General features: G+C 40.0%; 2 protein-coding genes across 2 annotated transcripts in view; one reads left to right on the top strand and one right to left on the bottom strand.

Annotated features, from left to right (window-relative positions):
- The window catches only part of LOC113900786 (olfactory receptor 1N1-like), a 29,866-nt gene extending 26,905 nt beyond the window's left edge, over nt 1-2,961 (bottom strand). The window contains exon 1 of the mRNA XM_027554427.1: nt 2,457-2,961. Coding sequence (XP_027410228.1) covers nt 2,457-2,961 — 505 coding nt within the window. The remainder of the gene's footprint in view (nt 1-2,456) is intronic.
- Nucleotides 2,962-14,746: 11,785 nt separating this feature from the next.
- On the top strand, nt 14,747-15,757 carry LOC113900869 (olfactory receptor 1J1-like). The gene has a single exon (XM_027554486.1). The coding sequence runs from the start codon at nt 14,747-14,749 to the stop codon at nt 15,755-15,757; it is 1,011 nt and encodes a 336-aa protein (XP_027410287.1).
- The last annotated feature ends 2,620 nt before the right edge of the window (nt 15,758-18,377 follow it).

Genomic DNA, 18,377 nt, shown 5'->3' with positions numbered 1-18,377 from the left:
GTCTGATATGTCTGTAGTGAGTGTGAAAGAGAGAAGAGAATCTGATAGCTCAGGAAAGATCCTCTTCTATTAGAAATTGAAAAAAGGAATTTACTGTAGCTAGAATTAATCTGAAAATATCACCATGAACCACTGATTCCTCTATTCCCCCCAAAATCCAAGTGTTCTCTTGTTTCACTCTACCCAAATAAAATTAAATTAAATTAAATTAAAAAAAAAAGAATTCTTGGAAGATGTTATAAACCTGCATCCCACACTTTCATAGTTTAGTTTTTCACTGATCTTCAAATCATTGTTCACAAATCTGCAGTGTCCACATCGTGTGGGGGCTTGTTAGAAATGCAAATTCTTGGATTTCGTCCCACAACTACATAATTGGAATTCATGGAGATAGATTCAGGAATCTCTGTTTTAACAAGCTTTCCAGGAACTCTTAGGCATGTTAAAGTTTGAAAAGCCTTGCTTTCATTCTTTATTTGGGAAAGCAAGAAGTCCAGGAAGGATAGAGAGTGCTGAATCTGCAGTGATATTAACAAAAGTCAATGATGTTTTCAGAGATTATGCACTGGGATAATCTAGTGCATTTCAGTATACATACAAAGGAGGCCAGCACTAAGTGTGCTTTCGTTGCTGATTGTGTTTGGGGGCTAATCAATGTCAACCACACTGTGCTGGCAAAGGGGAACTTCCTGGCCAGTCTGGATCTCCTCCAGGTTCCCCTATCATCAGAGTTATTTTTGTAACATTTTATACCACAGGCAGAAAGTTATGCATTTCCTTTTATTTAAGTGACAGTTTGGATTCTATGATTTAATAGACCCATAAAGACAAAAAGAAAATCCTGCATTGTCTGCATAAGAGTGTAGTGTAATAATATAGGTAATTCTTTAGATTCTTGGGGTGTGAAATCCTGAAACTATGGGCTTAAAATATATCGGTTTCCAAAATTCTCCTCAAATAAAAGATAACTAAATGACCTGTATATTTTTGTATTGTTAATGCCCCCAAGTTGTAGAAATAAGTAATAAAATTAATATAGCATTTTCTGATCAAAAGTTGTTTCCAAAGGAGAGTACTGGGTTTTTAAAAAATTTTTTATTGAAGTATAGTTGATTTACAATGTCACGTTAATCCCTGCTGTACAGCAAAGTAATTCAGTTATGCATAGATACACATTTAAAAAAATATTCTTTACTATATGGTTTATCATAGGGTACTGAACATAGTTCTCTGTGCTATATAATAGGACATGGCTGTTTATCCATTCTATACATAGTAGTTTACATCTGCTAACCCTCTGGTCCATCTCTCCCCCCATTTCTCTTCTCCTTGGCAACCAAAAGTCTGTTCTCTATGTCCGTGAGTCTGTTTCTGTTTCATAAATAAGTTCATTTGTGTTATATTTTAGATTCCATGTATAAAAGGTAGCATATGTATTTGTCTTTCTCTTTCTGAGTTACTTCATGTAAGTACAATTGATAATCTCTAGGCCCATCCATGTTGCTGTTACTGGTGTTATTTCATTCTTTTTATGGCTGAGTAGTACTCCAATGTATATATGTATATATATATATATATACCGTATCTTCTTTATCCCTTCATCTAAACATTGCTGGACATTTAGGTTGTTTCTGTCTTGGCTATTGTGAATAGTGTTGCTATGAACATGATAGGGGTGCATATATCTTTTTGAATTACAGTTTTGTTTGGATATATACCCAGGAGTGGGATTGCTAAATCATATGGAAATTCTGGGAAACCTCCATCCTGTTTTCCATAGTTACTGAACCAACTTACATTTCTACCAACAGTGCAGAGGTTTCCTTTTTCTCCACACCAGGAGAGTACTGCTAATAAGGGAATGAAATTCTGGTCAATGAACATTTGTCAAGTAAATACAACATGCCATCATTTTTCTTAGGGTTTGGCGACATTAAAGCTTTGAGTTATATTCAAATGGAAAAATCCAATACAAGAGATGAATCAAAATGAGGTTCTGATTTAAATAAAAGTTGGGTGTCACTGTAAGAAAAACATTGCTCTACTGCAGAGTTTGCCCAGGGCCCCTTTTATGTCCTTGTTCCTAAGGCTGTAGATAAAGGGGTTCAACATGGGTGTGACCACCGTGTACATGAGAGCCACAATGATGTCCTTGTCAATGAAATCACTCAGTGTTGGGAAGAGGTACTGCCCAAATATTGACCCATAGTACAGAGTCACTACAGAGAGATGGGCGCCACACGTGGACAATGCTTTGCAGATCCCCTTGGTTGAAGGGACCCTTAGGATGGTGGCCCCGATGTACCCGTAAGATACCAGGATACATGTGAATGGCAGAGTAATGACCACCACGCCTACTGTGAACATGACCAACTCATTGAGGAAGATGTCTGAGCAGGACAATTTGAGCAGAGTACCAAGGTCACAGAAGAAATGGGGGATGGTGTTGTCAGCACAGAAGGATAATTGGGTCAGGAGGAGAGTGTGAGAAAGGGAGCTGGCACCAGACAGGATCCAGGATCCGGCCACTAGGAAGGCACACAGCTCCTGCTTCATGATGGTGGTGTAGTGAAGGGGGCGACATACAGCAACATAGCGGTCATACGCCATGGAGGTAATAAGGAAGCTGTCCAGATCAGTAAAAAATATGAAAAAATACATTTGTGCTATGCACCCTGCATAGGGCATGGATTGATCCTGGGTTTGCATGCTCATTAGCATGTTAGGGACAGTGACAGATGAGAAGGAGACATCAGTGAGGGCCAAGTGGCTGAGGAAGAAGTACATGGGGGTGTGCAGGCGAGGGTCCAGCCTGATGAGCAGGAGGATGAGCAGGTTGCCCAGCACCGTGGTCAGGTACATGCCCAGGAACAGGGCGAAGAACATGCCCTGCTGCTCTGGCCGGATGGGGAGCCCCAGGAGGAGGAACTCGGACGCACTGCTCTGGTTCTCCCTCCTCATGCTCCTCTCCTGTCTGCTGCAGATGAAGAATGGTTGAGAATATGAAGGTCTCTGAAATAATTTTATCAGTCATGTAAAAAATATATATCTGATTTTGGGAAGTAGGAAACAACGTATTTCTTATATACTCCTTATACGTTGACACATAAGGGAATTAGAAAAAATTACCAACGAGGGACGTTAAAGAGAGCCATCTTTTCTTGGTTCACTAGCAAAATAGCATTCATGTATCTGTGTCGCTGAGGGTGAGTACATGATGACACAGCCATTTTACTGCCCCATGAGTGCTCTGTGGTGAGGATCATCAACCATTGCACAGCAACCTTTAGAAGAATTGACTTCAACAACCACTGTTAAATTTTGTATGGGAGTTATACTTTTCATATGAAAGGATAAAAAAAAGTATTGTATTTGCTAAAGAGCACTCCTCATATACACATATTTTGTATTTTTTTCAATTCAGAGAGCGTCCTTAAGAAACTCTGGATTATGTTAATCCATTCTCCCTCCTGCAGCCAAAGAGAGATTCCTTTAAAAACCTATATTCCTTTTTTGAAAACCTAGATGACTTCCCCTGTTTAAAAATTCTCAAAGGATTCCCATGGATCTTATGATGAAGTGAAACAACCTTAATATGGTTTAGAGACCCTAAGAAATCTATGTGTGTCTCCTACATTTCCAATCTCTTCTTCCTCATCCCCATCATCCTCAACCTTGCTGACATCTCTGTTCCATCTTTCCTGGAAAGACAGATTTCCATTTGATGTCATTTAGACTCCCTCCCCTTTGGTGGTTGTACATTCTCTGGGATCCTATGTTATGTTAAGAAATCAAAGACCAATCGGACTCCCAGCAAATATTTAATGCAAATTTATTTATGGTTTATTTTCTAGACAGAAGGCTAAGGGATGATGTAGCATCATATATACAAAGTGTACAAAGTACAGTCCATGGAATTCTCCAGGCCAGAAAACTGGAGTGGGTAGCCTTTCCCTTCTCCAGGGGATCTTCCCAACCCAGGGATCAAACCCAGGTCCCCCGCATTGCAGGCAGACAAGGGAAGCCCAAAAATACTGGAGTGGGTAGCCTATCCCTTCTCCAGAAGATCTTCCCAACCCAGGAATTGAACGGGGTCTCCTGCATTGCAGGTGGATTCTTTACCAACTGAGCTATAAGGGAAGCCCTATATATACAAAGTATATCATTTTTAATACATTCCCTTTCCTCTCTATGCAACATAATAACATCTCATTAAAAAATAAGGACTATTATCAAAAGATGCCAAAATAAGTGAAATATTAGCTGTATCCCAAACTTTCATCTCCTTATTAGATGGTCCTGTCTTTTAATACACTTTCTAGTTGGTGATTGTAAGCAGAAATAGTAACCTGCAAAGATGTCCATGTTCTAGTACCCAGAACCTGTGTCTATGGCAAGAGAGGAATTAAGCTACAGGTGGAATTGAGGCTGCTAATCATCTGATTTAATACAAGATTACCCTGGATTATCTTGTGGGCCCACAGGTGTCTTTAAATGTAGAAGTGGCAAGCTGAAGTTTGTCAGAGATTTTAAGACATTATGCTCCTGGCATAGAAGATGGAGGAAGGGCTACAAGCAATGAATGCAAGTGTCTTCTGGGAGCTGGAAAAGGCATGGAGACAATTCTCCTTTAGAGTCTTCAGGAGAAATGCCAACAAGTCAAAGACCTTCAGAGCTGTAAGACAATAAATATGTGGGCTTTTTAAGTTACTAAATTTGTGGCAATTTCTTTGAGTGGAAATAAGAAACAGTTATACCAATAATGGGAGGATTTCAAACATACTCAAATACTTTGGTTATTTGGGTACCAAAGTGAAACAAAATCCCTGGGTCCTTCCCTAACTTTCACCTTGTATACCACAAAAAACAATAGCTTCACAGAACAAACTCCTACCTAGTATGTAAGGACATGAGGTTACTATCTCATTGGAAGCATTTGCCATTGGTCACAATGGCGACTCAGAAACATCCGTTCTCCTGCATTCAGCAACTGGACTCTGTCAGGACCCAAAGCAAGTAGAATTCCTCCTGAAAGACTCTGCTTCTCTGAATCTCTGTTTTATCTCTTGATTCACTTTTCTCCTTTTGCTTTTTTCTCTCTTCCTGTTCCCACCTTCACTTTATTTTTCTTTCATTTTCTCCTACTTTCTCTCTCAGTTCTTACTCTCTCTGCCTCTGCATCTTCATTCTTTGACACTCCAAGTCTCTATTCCTTCTCCATACTCTCTCTTATTTTCTCTTTCCCTTTTCCATGCCCAAATCAGCTTTCTGATTTCTCCTCATCCATACCCGTATTTTAACTTACGTATTGCAGAGAAAAAAAAATATCCATTCTGTCCCCAGTACTGACCTTAAGTGCATTTATGACCCAGTGTGAGGTGGATAAATATGTCCTGAGATTGTCTTTAGGGGACCTGAATATCAGCTTCCAAAGCCATCAACATTTCTTGAGCATCAAAAAGAAAAGCTATAAGCTCAGACTCTCACTCCTGTCTACCAGCCCCACATTTATGAACTGAGAAGTATAACTAGCCAAGGAAGGAACCCTAGGGGATGGGGAAATGAACTTGTAGTTTACAGTTTAAAGATGTCCGTCAGACTTGGGTTAATTGCCCAATTTCCCCCTTGGTTCCTCTAGGAAATCTGTCCCATGGGAAGGATGTTTGTGTTGGAATCTTATAGAATGAACCAATGGAGGAAGAATCTCAGGCACCCTCAGTCTTCTTTCTGTTTCAGCTTCTGTTTCCCAGCTTTATTCACATTTTGGTGTAAGATAAACTCCAGAGAGTTATTTTTAAAAAAATTACTGGTTCCAGTGAGGTCCAGGTAGCCAAATGACCAAGTGGTGTCTGAGAACTTAGAACTCTATCCCACTCAAAAGGCTTTTATTGGGCTATACCCACCAGGTAACCCAAAGGAAATGATTTTGTGTTTAATCTCTCTGGTGGTCATCATGCAATGCAAACTGGCAAGAGGCAGTTTTTTCTTTAGAGGTTTTGTTGCTTTCTTGACAAACTTAGGTTTGGTTACATCAAATAAAAACAATTCTCAAGGAAGGAAAAAAAGAAGGGAAGAAAGAAGGAAGGAGGGGAAGAAGGAAAGAAAATAGATGAAAAATAACCCGCAACAGAAACAAACTTGGAAATGGGAAAGGATGTTGACACACACGACCCAGAAAAGTTGACTCAAAATTTAACAGCTTAAGATTCTTTGAAATTGACTTTTTGAAGAAGATGATCATTTGTTGTGCCACTAGCGATCGTTAGGAGTGAGGTACGCAGGACAAAGTGGTGTTTACAGCTTGAGATGATCTTTGACGGTCTTTTATTCAACCTGCATTTCTCTTCTTTTTTTTTTTGTAATTTTATTTTATTTTTAAACTTTACATAATTGTATTAGTTTACTTATTTAATTTTGGCTCTTCTGGGCCCTCACTGCTGCATATGGGCTTTCTCTAGTTGTGGTGAGCAAGGGCTACTCTCTCGTTGCAGTGCTTGGGCTTCTCATTGCAGCGGCTTCTCTTGTTGCAGAGCACGGGCTCTAAAGCACTTGGGCTTCAGTAGTTGTGACTCTCAGACTCAATGGCCCCGTGGCATGTTAAGTCTTTCTGGACCAGGGATTGAACCTGTGTCCCCTGTATTGGCAGGTAGATTCTTAACCACTGGACCACCAGGGAAGTCCCTATCCGCTTCTTAAAGTTTCTCAACCCATGGATTTTTCTTCCTGGACTCTCCCTTTCCCATGTTCACAAAACTAATACTTTCAATACTTATAAAGGAAAGGCAGGGTTATATAAATATTATGGCCAGAAGTATTTTTAAAATACATTTATGTCTCTGCTCTCAACAACAAAATACTTTATTTAACATTTTGGAGCACATGATTCTAGGTTTTAAGAAAATAATACTCTGCATCTTTGCAAATAGTTGTAAATATGCCTATATACAAATTTTCTATTATGTTATTTCAAAAATGACATATAAGATTTTCATAAATATCAGTTTAACAGTTACATAATATTCCAATGGGAGTATACCACAGTGACTTTTACCCGTCACTTGTTGATAGAAACTAAGCTATAACTACTTATTATCTTTTAAAACTATACCACAATTTGACATTTTCCTAATTATAATCCTAAGGAAAGCTTTTTTCAGTACAGGGCAAAGAGTAGAAAAGTGCAAATAATTCAACATGACTTCCAAGGTTCTGCACCATTCATTCCTGCTAATTTCTCTTGCCACATCCTGAATTTCGTCCCCTGATGAGGTGTACATTTCAGCCTTTCAATTTTCCTGAATAGTTTCCTGAATTTCTTGCCTTTTCTCTTTTCCATGCCTTTTCCTGTTCCTCTATTTTTCTCTCTCTGAAGTGCTCTGTCTTCACGCTTTCATGGCATCTTTTACTTGTTTTTTGTCTTAGGTCTCTGCTTATCTGTAACTTCCTAAAACCTACCTTACTTGACTCCTTGAATTTGGATTTGGCACCCTTCCTCTGTGCTCCCATAACTCTCATCACTTGCTTTTGTTACAACACTTGACATGCACTGTTTTGTCTCTCCTGCTCAGTAGATCGGGAGCTCTTCTAGAGAAAAGAAATGTGGTTTCAAATCTTTATTCAGAGTCCCTCACAAAACCCTTGACACATAGTAGTTACACGATATTTTTATCAATGAGTACACAAACACTGTTGGAAAATATTGAGTAAAATGCTATCTCCTCCACTTGATTCTGTATCTCTTCTTTTTTTTTTTTTTTATTTTTGCCAGTCTGAATGGAGTAGATTTCTGACACTGATGGCTTCTCACACTAATACTTATGGCTAAAGAATATATTTTAAGCCCTAATTATGTGCCAACTACTGTTATTTGTCACAACTGACCACCCAAAAATCCCTGTATGGAGTCAATTATTTCTTTTTCTTTTTTTAATTTTTAATGTTTATTTTATTGTGATAAGAACAGTTAGCATGAGACTTATTCTCTTAATGAGTTTTAAAGTATACAGTATAATATTGTTGTACAGATACAATATTTTATAGCAGATCTCTACAACTTATTCATGTTGTTTAACTGAAATTTTATGTCTATTGATTTATGTCTCCTTGTTTCACTTGAACCTCAGCCCCTGAGAACCATCATTCCATCTTGTTGCAGCTTCTCCTGTGAACTTGACTCTTCTAAAAGAGTCAAGAGTCTATAATTTATATCTTTTTTTAAATTTAAATTTATTTATTTTAATTGGAGACTAATTACTTTACAATATTGTATTGGTTTTGCCATACATCAACATGAATCCACCACGGGTGTATAATTATTTCTATAAGAAGGAAAAATTCTATTTCTGAGAAGAAGAAATGAATAATTCTTTGTTAAATGTCTTTATTCCCCAGAGACAAGTATTAATAGCAACTTTCCTCCCAGTTCCAGACTGAATGTGGAAGGAAGAAATTCACACTATTCAGAGCCCACTGTGAGAAGAGAGGCATCATGGTGCAATGGAACAGGGCTTTAGATGTGAAGTTAGCTTGTTTGTGTTTGAATCCTCATTTGATCATTTTCTTTTGAGCCACTCTCATTTCAATAAAGGGCTACCCATGTGGCTCAGTGGTAAAGAATCCGCCTGCCAATGCAGGAGACATAAGAGATGCGGGTTTGATCCCTGGGTCGGGAAGATCCCTTAGAGGAGGAAATGGAAACCCACTCCAGTATTCTTGTCTGGAAAATCTCATGGACAGAGAAGCCTGGTGGACTACAGCCCATGGGGCCACACAGAGTCAGAAATGACTGAGCGACCAAGAACGTACTCATTGCAATAAAATGGGAAAGCTACTATCTACCTCAAAAATGATTGAGAGGGTTAAATAAATTCCTAGATGCAAACATTCTTAAAATGAATCTGAAATAATGAGTCCTCATTTGTATTCCCAAAGGAATCGACTATCTGTAGTATCTGGAGAAGATACGCCTACTGGGAATGGTTAAGGAAAGTGCATTTATTACTCCCAAATTATTCCTTGCAAGAAATTGACACCCTTGTTCTCCTGGGTCCCAACCTAGCTGCTAAAAATGGATACCTTTGTCATTGCCTTGGATCTGGTGAAAAGAAGAGTGTACCTCCTCCCACTTCAAGACTGAGTGCGTGACTTTTTCCTTTCTCCAGATCAAAGTATTTTGGACAGAAAATTAAAAATTAGTTCATACCCTTGCATGTTGCATGCTAAGTCACTTCGGTCATGTCATACCTTTGAGCTCAGAGTATCTGAATTCATCACTCCTGAGTTAGGTAAGGGTGGTATTTATAGATTTCACTCAGTAGTGTGTGTGTGTGTGTGTGTGTGTGTGAATGAATGAATGGTCTGGTACAAAATCTGGAAGATGATTATACTGTGCTTAGCACTTTTAAAATTTTGTTGTGTCATCTCAATAACTTAGTTAGGCATAACAACCATAATTCCTTGGCATTTATACCTTGCCCTTTAATAAATTGTTCTCTTTTTCACAATGGATATCTGGCATGCATGCAAGCTGAGAGCAAAACCTTCCAGGTTTAATAATAATAATATAATCAGTATTTTTTTTTTTTGCAAATAGTAGTAAACACGTGTGTGTGCTTAGTTACTCAGTCATGTCTGACTCTTTGTGACCCCACGGACTGTACCCCGCCAGACTCCTGTGTCCATGGAATTTTCCAGGCAAGAATACTGAAGTGGGTTATCATTTCCTACTCCAAGGGATCTTCCCAACCCAGGAATCGAACCCAAGTGTCCTGTGTCTCCCACACTGGCAGATGAATTCTTTACCACTGTGCCACCTGGGAAGCTTTCTATTATGTTCCTTCAAAAATCATATTATAAGTTTAATGAATTCATTTTATCGGCCACAGGATGTTACTTCCAATAGATGTTTACCATAATTGTCTTAACCTTTCACTTATTGATAGAAATTAGGTAGTCTATGAAAAATACTGATCAGAATTTGATCTGCTTTTGTACTGGGACCCTGAGAAATTCATTTTATAAGCAGTTGTCTTTATAAATTCAGTAGCTGGTCTTCTAGTCTCTCTATTCACTTCTGATTATTTATGTAAGGACTGATGCAGTATATCCACTCAAAAGCTTTGGGGGAAATAACAGATCTCACATTTTTCTCTTTACTGAGGAATATGCATCCAGATGTCTCCTTTCTGTCAGTTGACTTTTCTGGAGTCATTGTAGCATGGTGACTGGGAACACGTGCTTGAAATCAGATAAATATGGAACCAAATGATCTGTCCATCATTTTCTTGCTGAATGATTTATGGCAAGTAATTTACACTTGTAAGTCCAACTTTCCAACTGTTAAGTGAGAATGATGCCTTTTTGTGGTCCTTTTAGATATGATGTGATATAAAGTACATCACAGCAGCTGGTCCATGTTATTTACATAGATATGTGGCTATAAGATGATTATTTTTATAAATATAAGATCTATATTTATATAAATATGTGGCTAAAAGATGATTGTTATTATAATTTTATTATCAGTATCATTGACATGATCATCTAGGCACTTATCTTGAAACCACACATCTTCCACTCATCCTCAAACTTTCTGATTTACTTCCTGGTATTTTTGAATATTCTTAGACAGCAAGTACTGTCTTATCTGAGGATATAGTTAATGAAGGCATGTAATACAGTGGGAAGAATATGATTTTTGAAGCCAGGTAGACGTGGGATCAAATCCCAGGGTCACCATATACTAGTGCTATAAGACTGGGCAAGTTTTATCACTGAGTCTCAATGCTCACCTCTCTAATGAGGATCTGAATACCTTTGTATTCAATGCTCACCTCTCTAATGAGGATCTGAATACCTATTTTGAAAAGTTTAGGGAAGAAGTAAAGAGTATTTGAAAATCACCTGGTGCAAATCAAGTGCCAGATCAGATTTTGTTAACAATCTGGCTATTTCTACCCCTATAGTATACATTCATCCAAACTGGAAAGACAGTAAACTGACCTCAGTGTCTACAGCCTCTACTCTTATTCTTCCTACACTTCCCCACTTTATCCCTCCTCACTTTGTCTGAAGAGGTCAGTGCCCTTGTTCAGCCACCCAAATCTGGCCCCCAAATATGAACAATTTCCAGTCATTCTGTCTCAATGAATCCCTATGGCTCTCTCTCCCAGGATTACTTATTTCTAAACCTAATCTATAATTGGAACCTTTAAGTTTTTATCTAACTGAAAGAATTTTAGGTACCAGCAGCCTGTGAAGGGTGGAATTCTGGGTAGAGATACAGAAGTTTCAATGTTGATCTGCAAATCACACTACACAGGCATAACTCTGCATGTTCCCCCAAGAAAAACTGTTCCCCAAAATCTGAATCTTGGGAATATTAGAAAGTACTGCACTGCTCATTTCCCACACTCCATGAAGATTTGGGGGTTGGGGTTGGGTCCGAGGTGCTAGAAATCTGGCCAGAAAAGCTTCTGCCTCTAGGACTAAGTAGCAAACTATATTTCATCTGTTTCTGGGAGACTTCAGTTCAGTTCAGTTCAGTCGCTCAGTTGTGTCCGACTCTTTGCAACCCCATGAATTGCAGCATGCCAGGCCTCCCTGTCCATCACCAACTCCCGGAGTTCACTCAGACTCATGTGCATCAAGTCAGTGATGTCATCCAGCCATCTCATCTTCTGTTGTCCCCTTCTCCTCCTGCCCCCAATCCCTCCCAGCATCAGAGTCTTTTCCAATGAGTCAACTCTTCGCATGAGGTGGCCAAAGTACTGGAGTTTCAGCTTCACCATCAGTCTCTCCAATGAACACCCAGGACTGGTCTCCTTTAGGATGGACTGGTTGGATCTCCTTGCAGTCCAAGGGACTCTCAAGAGTCTTCTCCAACACCACAGTTCAAAAGCATCAATTCTTCGGCACTCAGCCTTCTTCACAGTCCAACTCTCACATCCATACATGACCACTGGAAAAACCATAGCCTTGACTAGATGGACCTTTGTTGGCAAAGTAATGTCTCTGCTTTTAAATATGCTATCTAGGTAGGTCATAACTTTCTCTCCAAGGAGTAAGCATCTTTTCATTTCATGGCTGCAATCACCATCTGCAGTGATTTTGGAGCCCAAAAAAATAAAGTCTGACACTGTTTCCACTGTTTCCCCATCTATTTCCCATGAAGTGATGGGACCAGATGCCATGATCTTAGTTTTCTGAATGTTGAGCTTTAAGCCAACTTTTTCACTCTCCTCTTTCACTTTCATCAAGAGGATTTTTAGTTCCTTTTCATTTTCTGCCATAAGGGTGGTGTCATCTGCATATCTGAGGTTATTGATATTTCTCCCGGCAATCTTGATTCCAGCTTGTGCTTCTTCCAGCCTAGTGTTTCTCATGATGTACTGTGTATAAGTTAAATAAGCAGGGTGACAATATACAGCCCTGACATACTCCTTTTCCTATTTGGAACCAGTCTGTTGTTCCATGTCCAGTTCTAACTGTTGCTTCCTGACCTGCATATAGGTTTCTCAAGAGACTTAAAGGTAAAGAATTCTTAGATATGGTAATCTGACATCTCATTCCCACATTATTGGGAAATCATTGGCTCCTTTGCTGTAATCATTGAAATCACATCATTTGACATGGATTTTCGGCTACTGGATTAGGTTGGTTTGTTAATACACTGTTCCTTCACTCAGCTGGGGATGGGGAAGTGGTGGTACATGGTGTCCTTTGGAATCCAGTTGACAGAGCGGTGATGAGGCCATGTCCTCATTATAAATGTGTCTTTGTTTCTAGACTCTCTGTTCCTCTCCACTGCCTTACTGATCTGTGCTTCTGAAGGTATATCATTTGTTGCAACTGGTATAGCTTTATAATAATGTTTGATAGGCTGTAGTGAATTTTTACCTTCTCTTTTTAAAATATTCATAGAAATTTGAATAAATACTGATTTGGGTAAGTAGATAAATATCTCATAGGCTATTTTAGAGACACTGGAAAAGACTAGAATTCCTTTTAAAAATTACATTTGGCTTTTAGAGTGTTATTTGATTGTCATACTGTAGAGCAAATAAATAACATGGGGCCCCTGAATGATTAGGATTAAGCCTGGGTCTTGAACAAGACCTTATGTAAGTTTCTGGTTTTTTTCTTGTCCAACCTTTTAACAACCTGCTGGTTGTTCCCAAACCACTGTTTATTCTTCCCCCATCACAGCACGCTCCTCACCCAATTCCCCAACAGTGGCAGCCCTGTTGCTGATCTGTTTCCTCCTTCACACTAGTATTTTCAAATGTATTTATTATTTTTTAATTGGAGGATAGCTGCTTTACAGTGTTGTGCTAGTTTCTGCTCTACAACAACATGAATCACCTGTAAGTATACATATATCCCCTCCCTCCTGAGCCTCCTCCCACACCCCATTCCACCGCTCTATCACGGAGTACCAAGCTGAGCTCCCTGTGCTGTTTTGCACATGCTAATGTATATATGTCAGTGCTACTCTCAGTTTCATCCCACCCTCTCCTTCTCCTGCTGTGTTTACAAGTCTGTTCCTTATATCTGCACCTCACATTGGTCAGAATGGCCATCATCAAAAAATCTACAAACAATAAATGCTGGAGACATGTGGGGAAAAAGGGAACACTCCTGCACTGTTGGTGGGAATATGAATTGATCCAGCCACTATGGAAGACAGTATGGAGGTTCTTTAAGAAACTAGAAATAGAACTACCATATAGCCTAGCAATCCCACTACTGGCATATATGCTGAGAAAGTCATAATACAAAAAGACACATGCACTCCATTGTAAAGTAAAAAAAAAGAAAAAGAAAGAAAGAAAACTGGATATTCTAAATACATGGAAACTTTTAATTTGGATTAAATATTGTATCAAAAAAAAAAAAAAAAAAGACACATGCACTCCAATGATCCTTGATGTAATTTTCTTAAAGAGGCTGCCATTAAATTTTAATTGGATGTGACATCTTGTATTTGATCAACAAACTTACAATGTGTATGCATTAATTGTCTTTGATAGATTCTGGGTCTACAACCAATGAACAAATTAGAAGTAATCATGGAGGGTGTACAAAAGAAGAGGATGCAGAATTAAACATATTATTACATACAAAATTATGAAGGGCAAAGAGATTTCTGATGTCAAATAATTTGTTTTGCTTCCAGAGAACAAATTCTGAAGTCAACATGCTGCTGCTGCTGCTGCTGCTAAGTCACTTCAGTCATGTCCGACTCTGTGCGACCCCATAGATGGCAGCCCACCAGGCTCCCCCATCCCTGGGATTCTCCAGGCAAGAACACTGGAGTGGGTTGCCATTTCCTTCTCCAGTGCATGAAAGTGAAAAGTGAAAGTGAAGTCGCTCAGTCGTGTCCGACTCCTAGTGACATGCTTGGGTCCAAATCCCAGTTTCCCTTCTTACCTCAGGGTCTGTGAGACTGTCTGCCTCAGGTACCCCATCTGGAAAGTGTAAATAATAATATTAATAGTGCCTACCTAGCTCCCATTCTGAAGAATATTACATCAGTTACTACACGGAAGCTATAAGAACAGTGAATAAGGATAGTATTTAACAAAAATTAACTGTAAATATTGTCGTTTGCAGAGTCTGGCACCAGATTGAGAAAGAAACCTACACTTTTGCTACATTTATCCAGCAAAATATGGTACAAATATAAGAAAATATCGATGAAGACCTTCCCTAAATCAAAAGAACATCTTTATCATGCTCTGCCACGATGATCACCTTAGTATCCCAAGACATTCACCTTTTCCCTTCAACTTTCCCTACTAATCCCCTCCAGCTGATGACCGTGGAGAACCAGAGCAGCGTGTCCGAGTTCCTCCTCCTGGGGATCCCCATCCAGTCAGAGCAGCAGGGCGTGTTCTTTGCCCTGTTCCTGGGCATGTACCTGACCACAGTGCTGGGCAACCTGCTCATTCTCCTGCTCATCAGGCTGGACTCTCGCCTCCACAATCCCATGTACTTCTTCCTCAGCCACTTAGCCCTCACTGATATTACTTTCTCATCTGTCACTGTCCCTAAGATGCTCGTGATCATGCAGACTAAGCGCAAATCCATCCCCTATGCAGGGTGCCTTTCACAGACATGTTTTTTCATACTCCTTGCTGATCTGGACAGCTTCCTGATCACTACGATGGCCTATGACAGGTATGTGGCCATCTGCCACCCTCTGCATTATACCACCATCATGAGCCAGAGTGTCTGTGTCACGCTGGTGCTTGGATCCTGGGTCATTGCTTGTGCTTGTGCTCTTTTGCACACCCTTCTCCTAGCCCAGCTGTCATTCTGTGCTGACAACACTATCCCCTACTTCTTCTGTGATCTGGCTGCCCTACTCAAATTGTCCTGCTCAGACACTTCCCTCAACCAGTTGGTAATCTTCACTGCAGGGTTAACAGCCATTATGCTTCCATTTGTATGCATCCTGGTTTCTTATGGCCATATTGGGGCCACTATCCTCCGGGTACCCTCTGCCAAGGGCATCTGCAAAGCCTTGTCCACATGTGGCTCTCATCTCTCAGTAGTGACTCTCTACCATGGGGCAATTATTGGTGTATATTTTCTTCCATCATCAAACAGCACCAATGACAGTAACATAATTTCTTCACTCATGTACACAGTGGTCACTCCCATGTTGAACCCCTTTATTTATAGCCTGAGAAATAAAGACATGAAAGGGGCCTTGAGAAAACTCTTGAGCAAGAGAACATATTCTTCCAACTGATATTTACTCTTCCTTTATAAACAGTCCCTGTGATTCTATTTTTATATGTAAATACAAATTATTGAAAACATGGCTCCCTTGTCTTCCTTTCTTAGCTGTCACTCAGAAATCTTTATTGACAGTATTCTTATACTTGTTGGGGGAATAATAAGGTGGGATATGCTTTATAGAACTTAATTTGCTCTTTTCTTGGTTAATTGGACATTGAGGATGCTATGTCACTTTGGCTGGTGCCATTAAATGGAAGCTGTCAGGGCTGGCTCTTCCCCAGATTTTAAAGTTTTATAAAATGTGCTTGAATGTTCACATCCCTGTATCTAAAGAATTTTCCATTTTGGTGAGAATATGGTTCCTCCTGCACCCAGACACCTAGGCATCCAGAGACCCTGAGTCCTGCTAAAACTTGCAGGGAAAGAAAAATAATTTTATTTTACTTTTTTTTGGCCACACTGCAAGGCATGCAGGCTCTTTTAAGTTTCCCAACCAGAGATCGAACCCACATCCCCTGCAGTGGAACCACCAGGGAAGTTCCCCAGAACATATTCGATTTTTCTCTTCCCACATAATAAATGTACTTCTCTTGTCCTTCAGTGCCGGGGACCAGCCCCGGCTGATCCAGGGTATTCGAAGGAGAGACGGCGTAGGCGAAGATCAGGAAACAATTGCTTGGCGTAGGCGAAGATCAGGAAACAATTGCTTAATTAAATGTTAATTAAGGATATAAAGAGTAATAGAATGAGGATAGCTCAGTGAAGAAATTCAGTGGAGAAAAGAGGCTGAAATAAGGATAGCTCAGTGAAGAAATTCAGTGGAGAAAAGAGGCTGAATAATTCAGCCAGAAGGTAAGAGAAAGAACGACATGGTGAGACCAAGTTTCGGTGAACAAGGCCCGTACTTTATTTTTCAAAGTAGTTTTTATACCTTAAGTTATGCACAGAGGATAATGGGGGAAGGGGTAGAGTCTTGCAGCAAACCAGGCTTTCTTCCTGCAAACTTATCATATGCAAAAGCTTAGGTGATTTGCATCATCTTCTGGCCCGGAGGCCTGTTAACATTTTAAGACCTTTTCTTCAGAAAACTTATTTTTCTCTAAAGGTGATTGGTCAGGAGCCACCCTCCAAAAGCATTAGATAAAGTTGCATTCCTACAGAGCAAAGGTGTGGTGGGCTACAACAAGAAAAAGAATTAACTCAAGGGTCCCAGGTTACAAACATTAAAGCTACTATTTACACCAATTATATTAACCAATACACTGCCAGGGACACAGCAGGTAAGGGATATGGAGACTTAGCAGCAAACATTGGCCCAACAAGTGAAAATCCCTTCACCAATACAATTTCTAATCAATCTTTTAACTACTCAAAAGAATCTGTGTTTAGACAGTTTAGAACATCTCCTGCCTCTCATAATTGGGAGGCTCTGAACAATCACATGAGGCCGGAAAAACCTATTCAGGCAGGCTAGAGGATTTCCAAAGGAGTTTGTAAGTTAAACACTGTCACACCCAGGAATTATTAACTGGAGCTGTAAGCTAACTTTTTTCAGAGAGGTAGTGGGGGACAGCCCCCCATAAAGTCAGAGGTGTAGGTGAAAGCACAAAGCAGAAAGTAGGCAGACTCTGGTTTTGGGGGTAGATTGCTCGAGAATTTCCAGGGAGACTCCTGAGGCTTGATCCCGCCTTTGCGTATGCCAAGCCTCCTTCCTCATGACCTTTGCCAGAGGCGGAGCTCGCTCCCCGCACTTCAGGAATATAACCCACACTTACTTTCTTCCAAGACCCTTGCAGATAATCAACAACAAAATAAATGTCACCTCTATTGTTTCAGGTGCCAGTCAAAGAATTTACTATGTGATAAAATCTTCTCCTTTCATCCCAACAGCAACCCTCAGAGACACGTTGAGAAACTCAGGCTCAAAGAGGTGGAGAACACTTTAGGATCACAGTGAAAAGAAGGATTGAAACTTGGCTGTCTGACTCCAGAGTGGTTTGTTGTTATTGTTTAGTTGGTCAGTCATGTCCAACTCTTTGCAACCCCATGAACTGTAACCCGCCAGGCTCCTCTGTCCATGGGATTCTCCAGGCAAGAATAGTGGAGGGGGTTGCCATTTCCTTCTCCAGGGGATCTTCCCGACCCAGGGATCGAGCCTGCATCTCCTGCATTGGAATTGTCAAGGACTGTAGTCATGTATGCGGGACACTGTGTCCTGAGGAGGAATAGTTAGCTCAGCCTAGTGGCAGAGGATACATGAAAAGCTTCCTAGAGAAGATGTCTCTTTACTTGAGACTTAACAAATCAGAATTATCCAGACGTACACATTCTATCTCACCCTGATGATCACTGGTAGAGGGGGCAATGTGTTTCAGGACAATAAACTGGCTGTTTCAACTGAGGAACCAAGATCTGATAGACACCAGGTACCAAAGTGAGTTGGAAGACATAAAGTGAAGATGTTTATAGGAAATGTCCAATAATCAATTTCATAACTCCTGAGACTCCCAAACTAGAAGGAGGCTAAAGATCTCGACTGTTAGATCCTAAAAGTGCTAAGAGGAGGACATGAGAGGTTTTTGTAAAGATGTTTCTTTTGGAGAAAATGTTTATGTTACTTATGATTCTGA

This window comes from Bos indicus x Bos taurus, chromosome 11 (genome assembly GCF_003369695.1).
Source record: "Bos indicus x Bos taurus breed Angus x Brahman F1 hybrid chromosome 11, Bos_hybrid_MaternalHap_v2.0, whole genome shotgun sequence".
Classification (NCBI taxonomy): Eukaryota; Metazoa; Chordata; class Mammalia; order Artiodactyla; family Bovidae; genus Bos; species Bos indicus x Bos taurus.
Note: the sequence above shows the minus strand (reverse complement) of the source record. Positions and strands in the feature narration are given on the sequence as shown.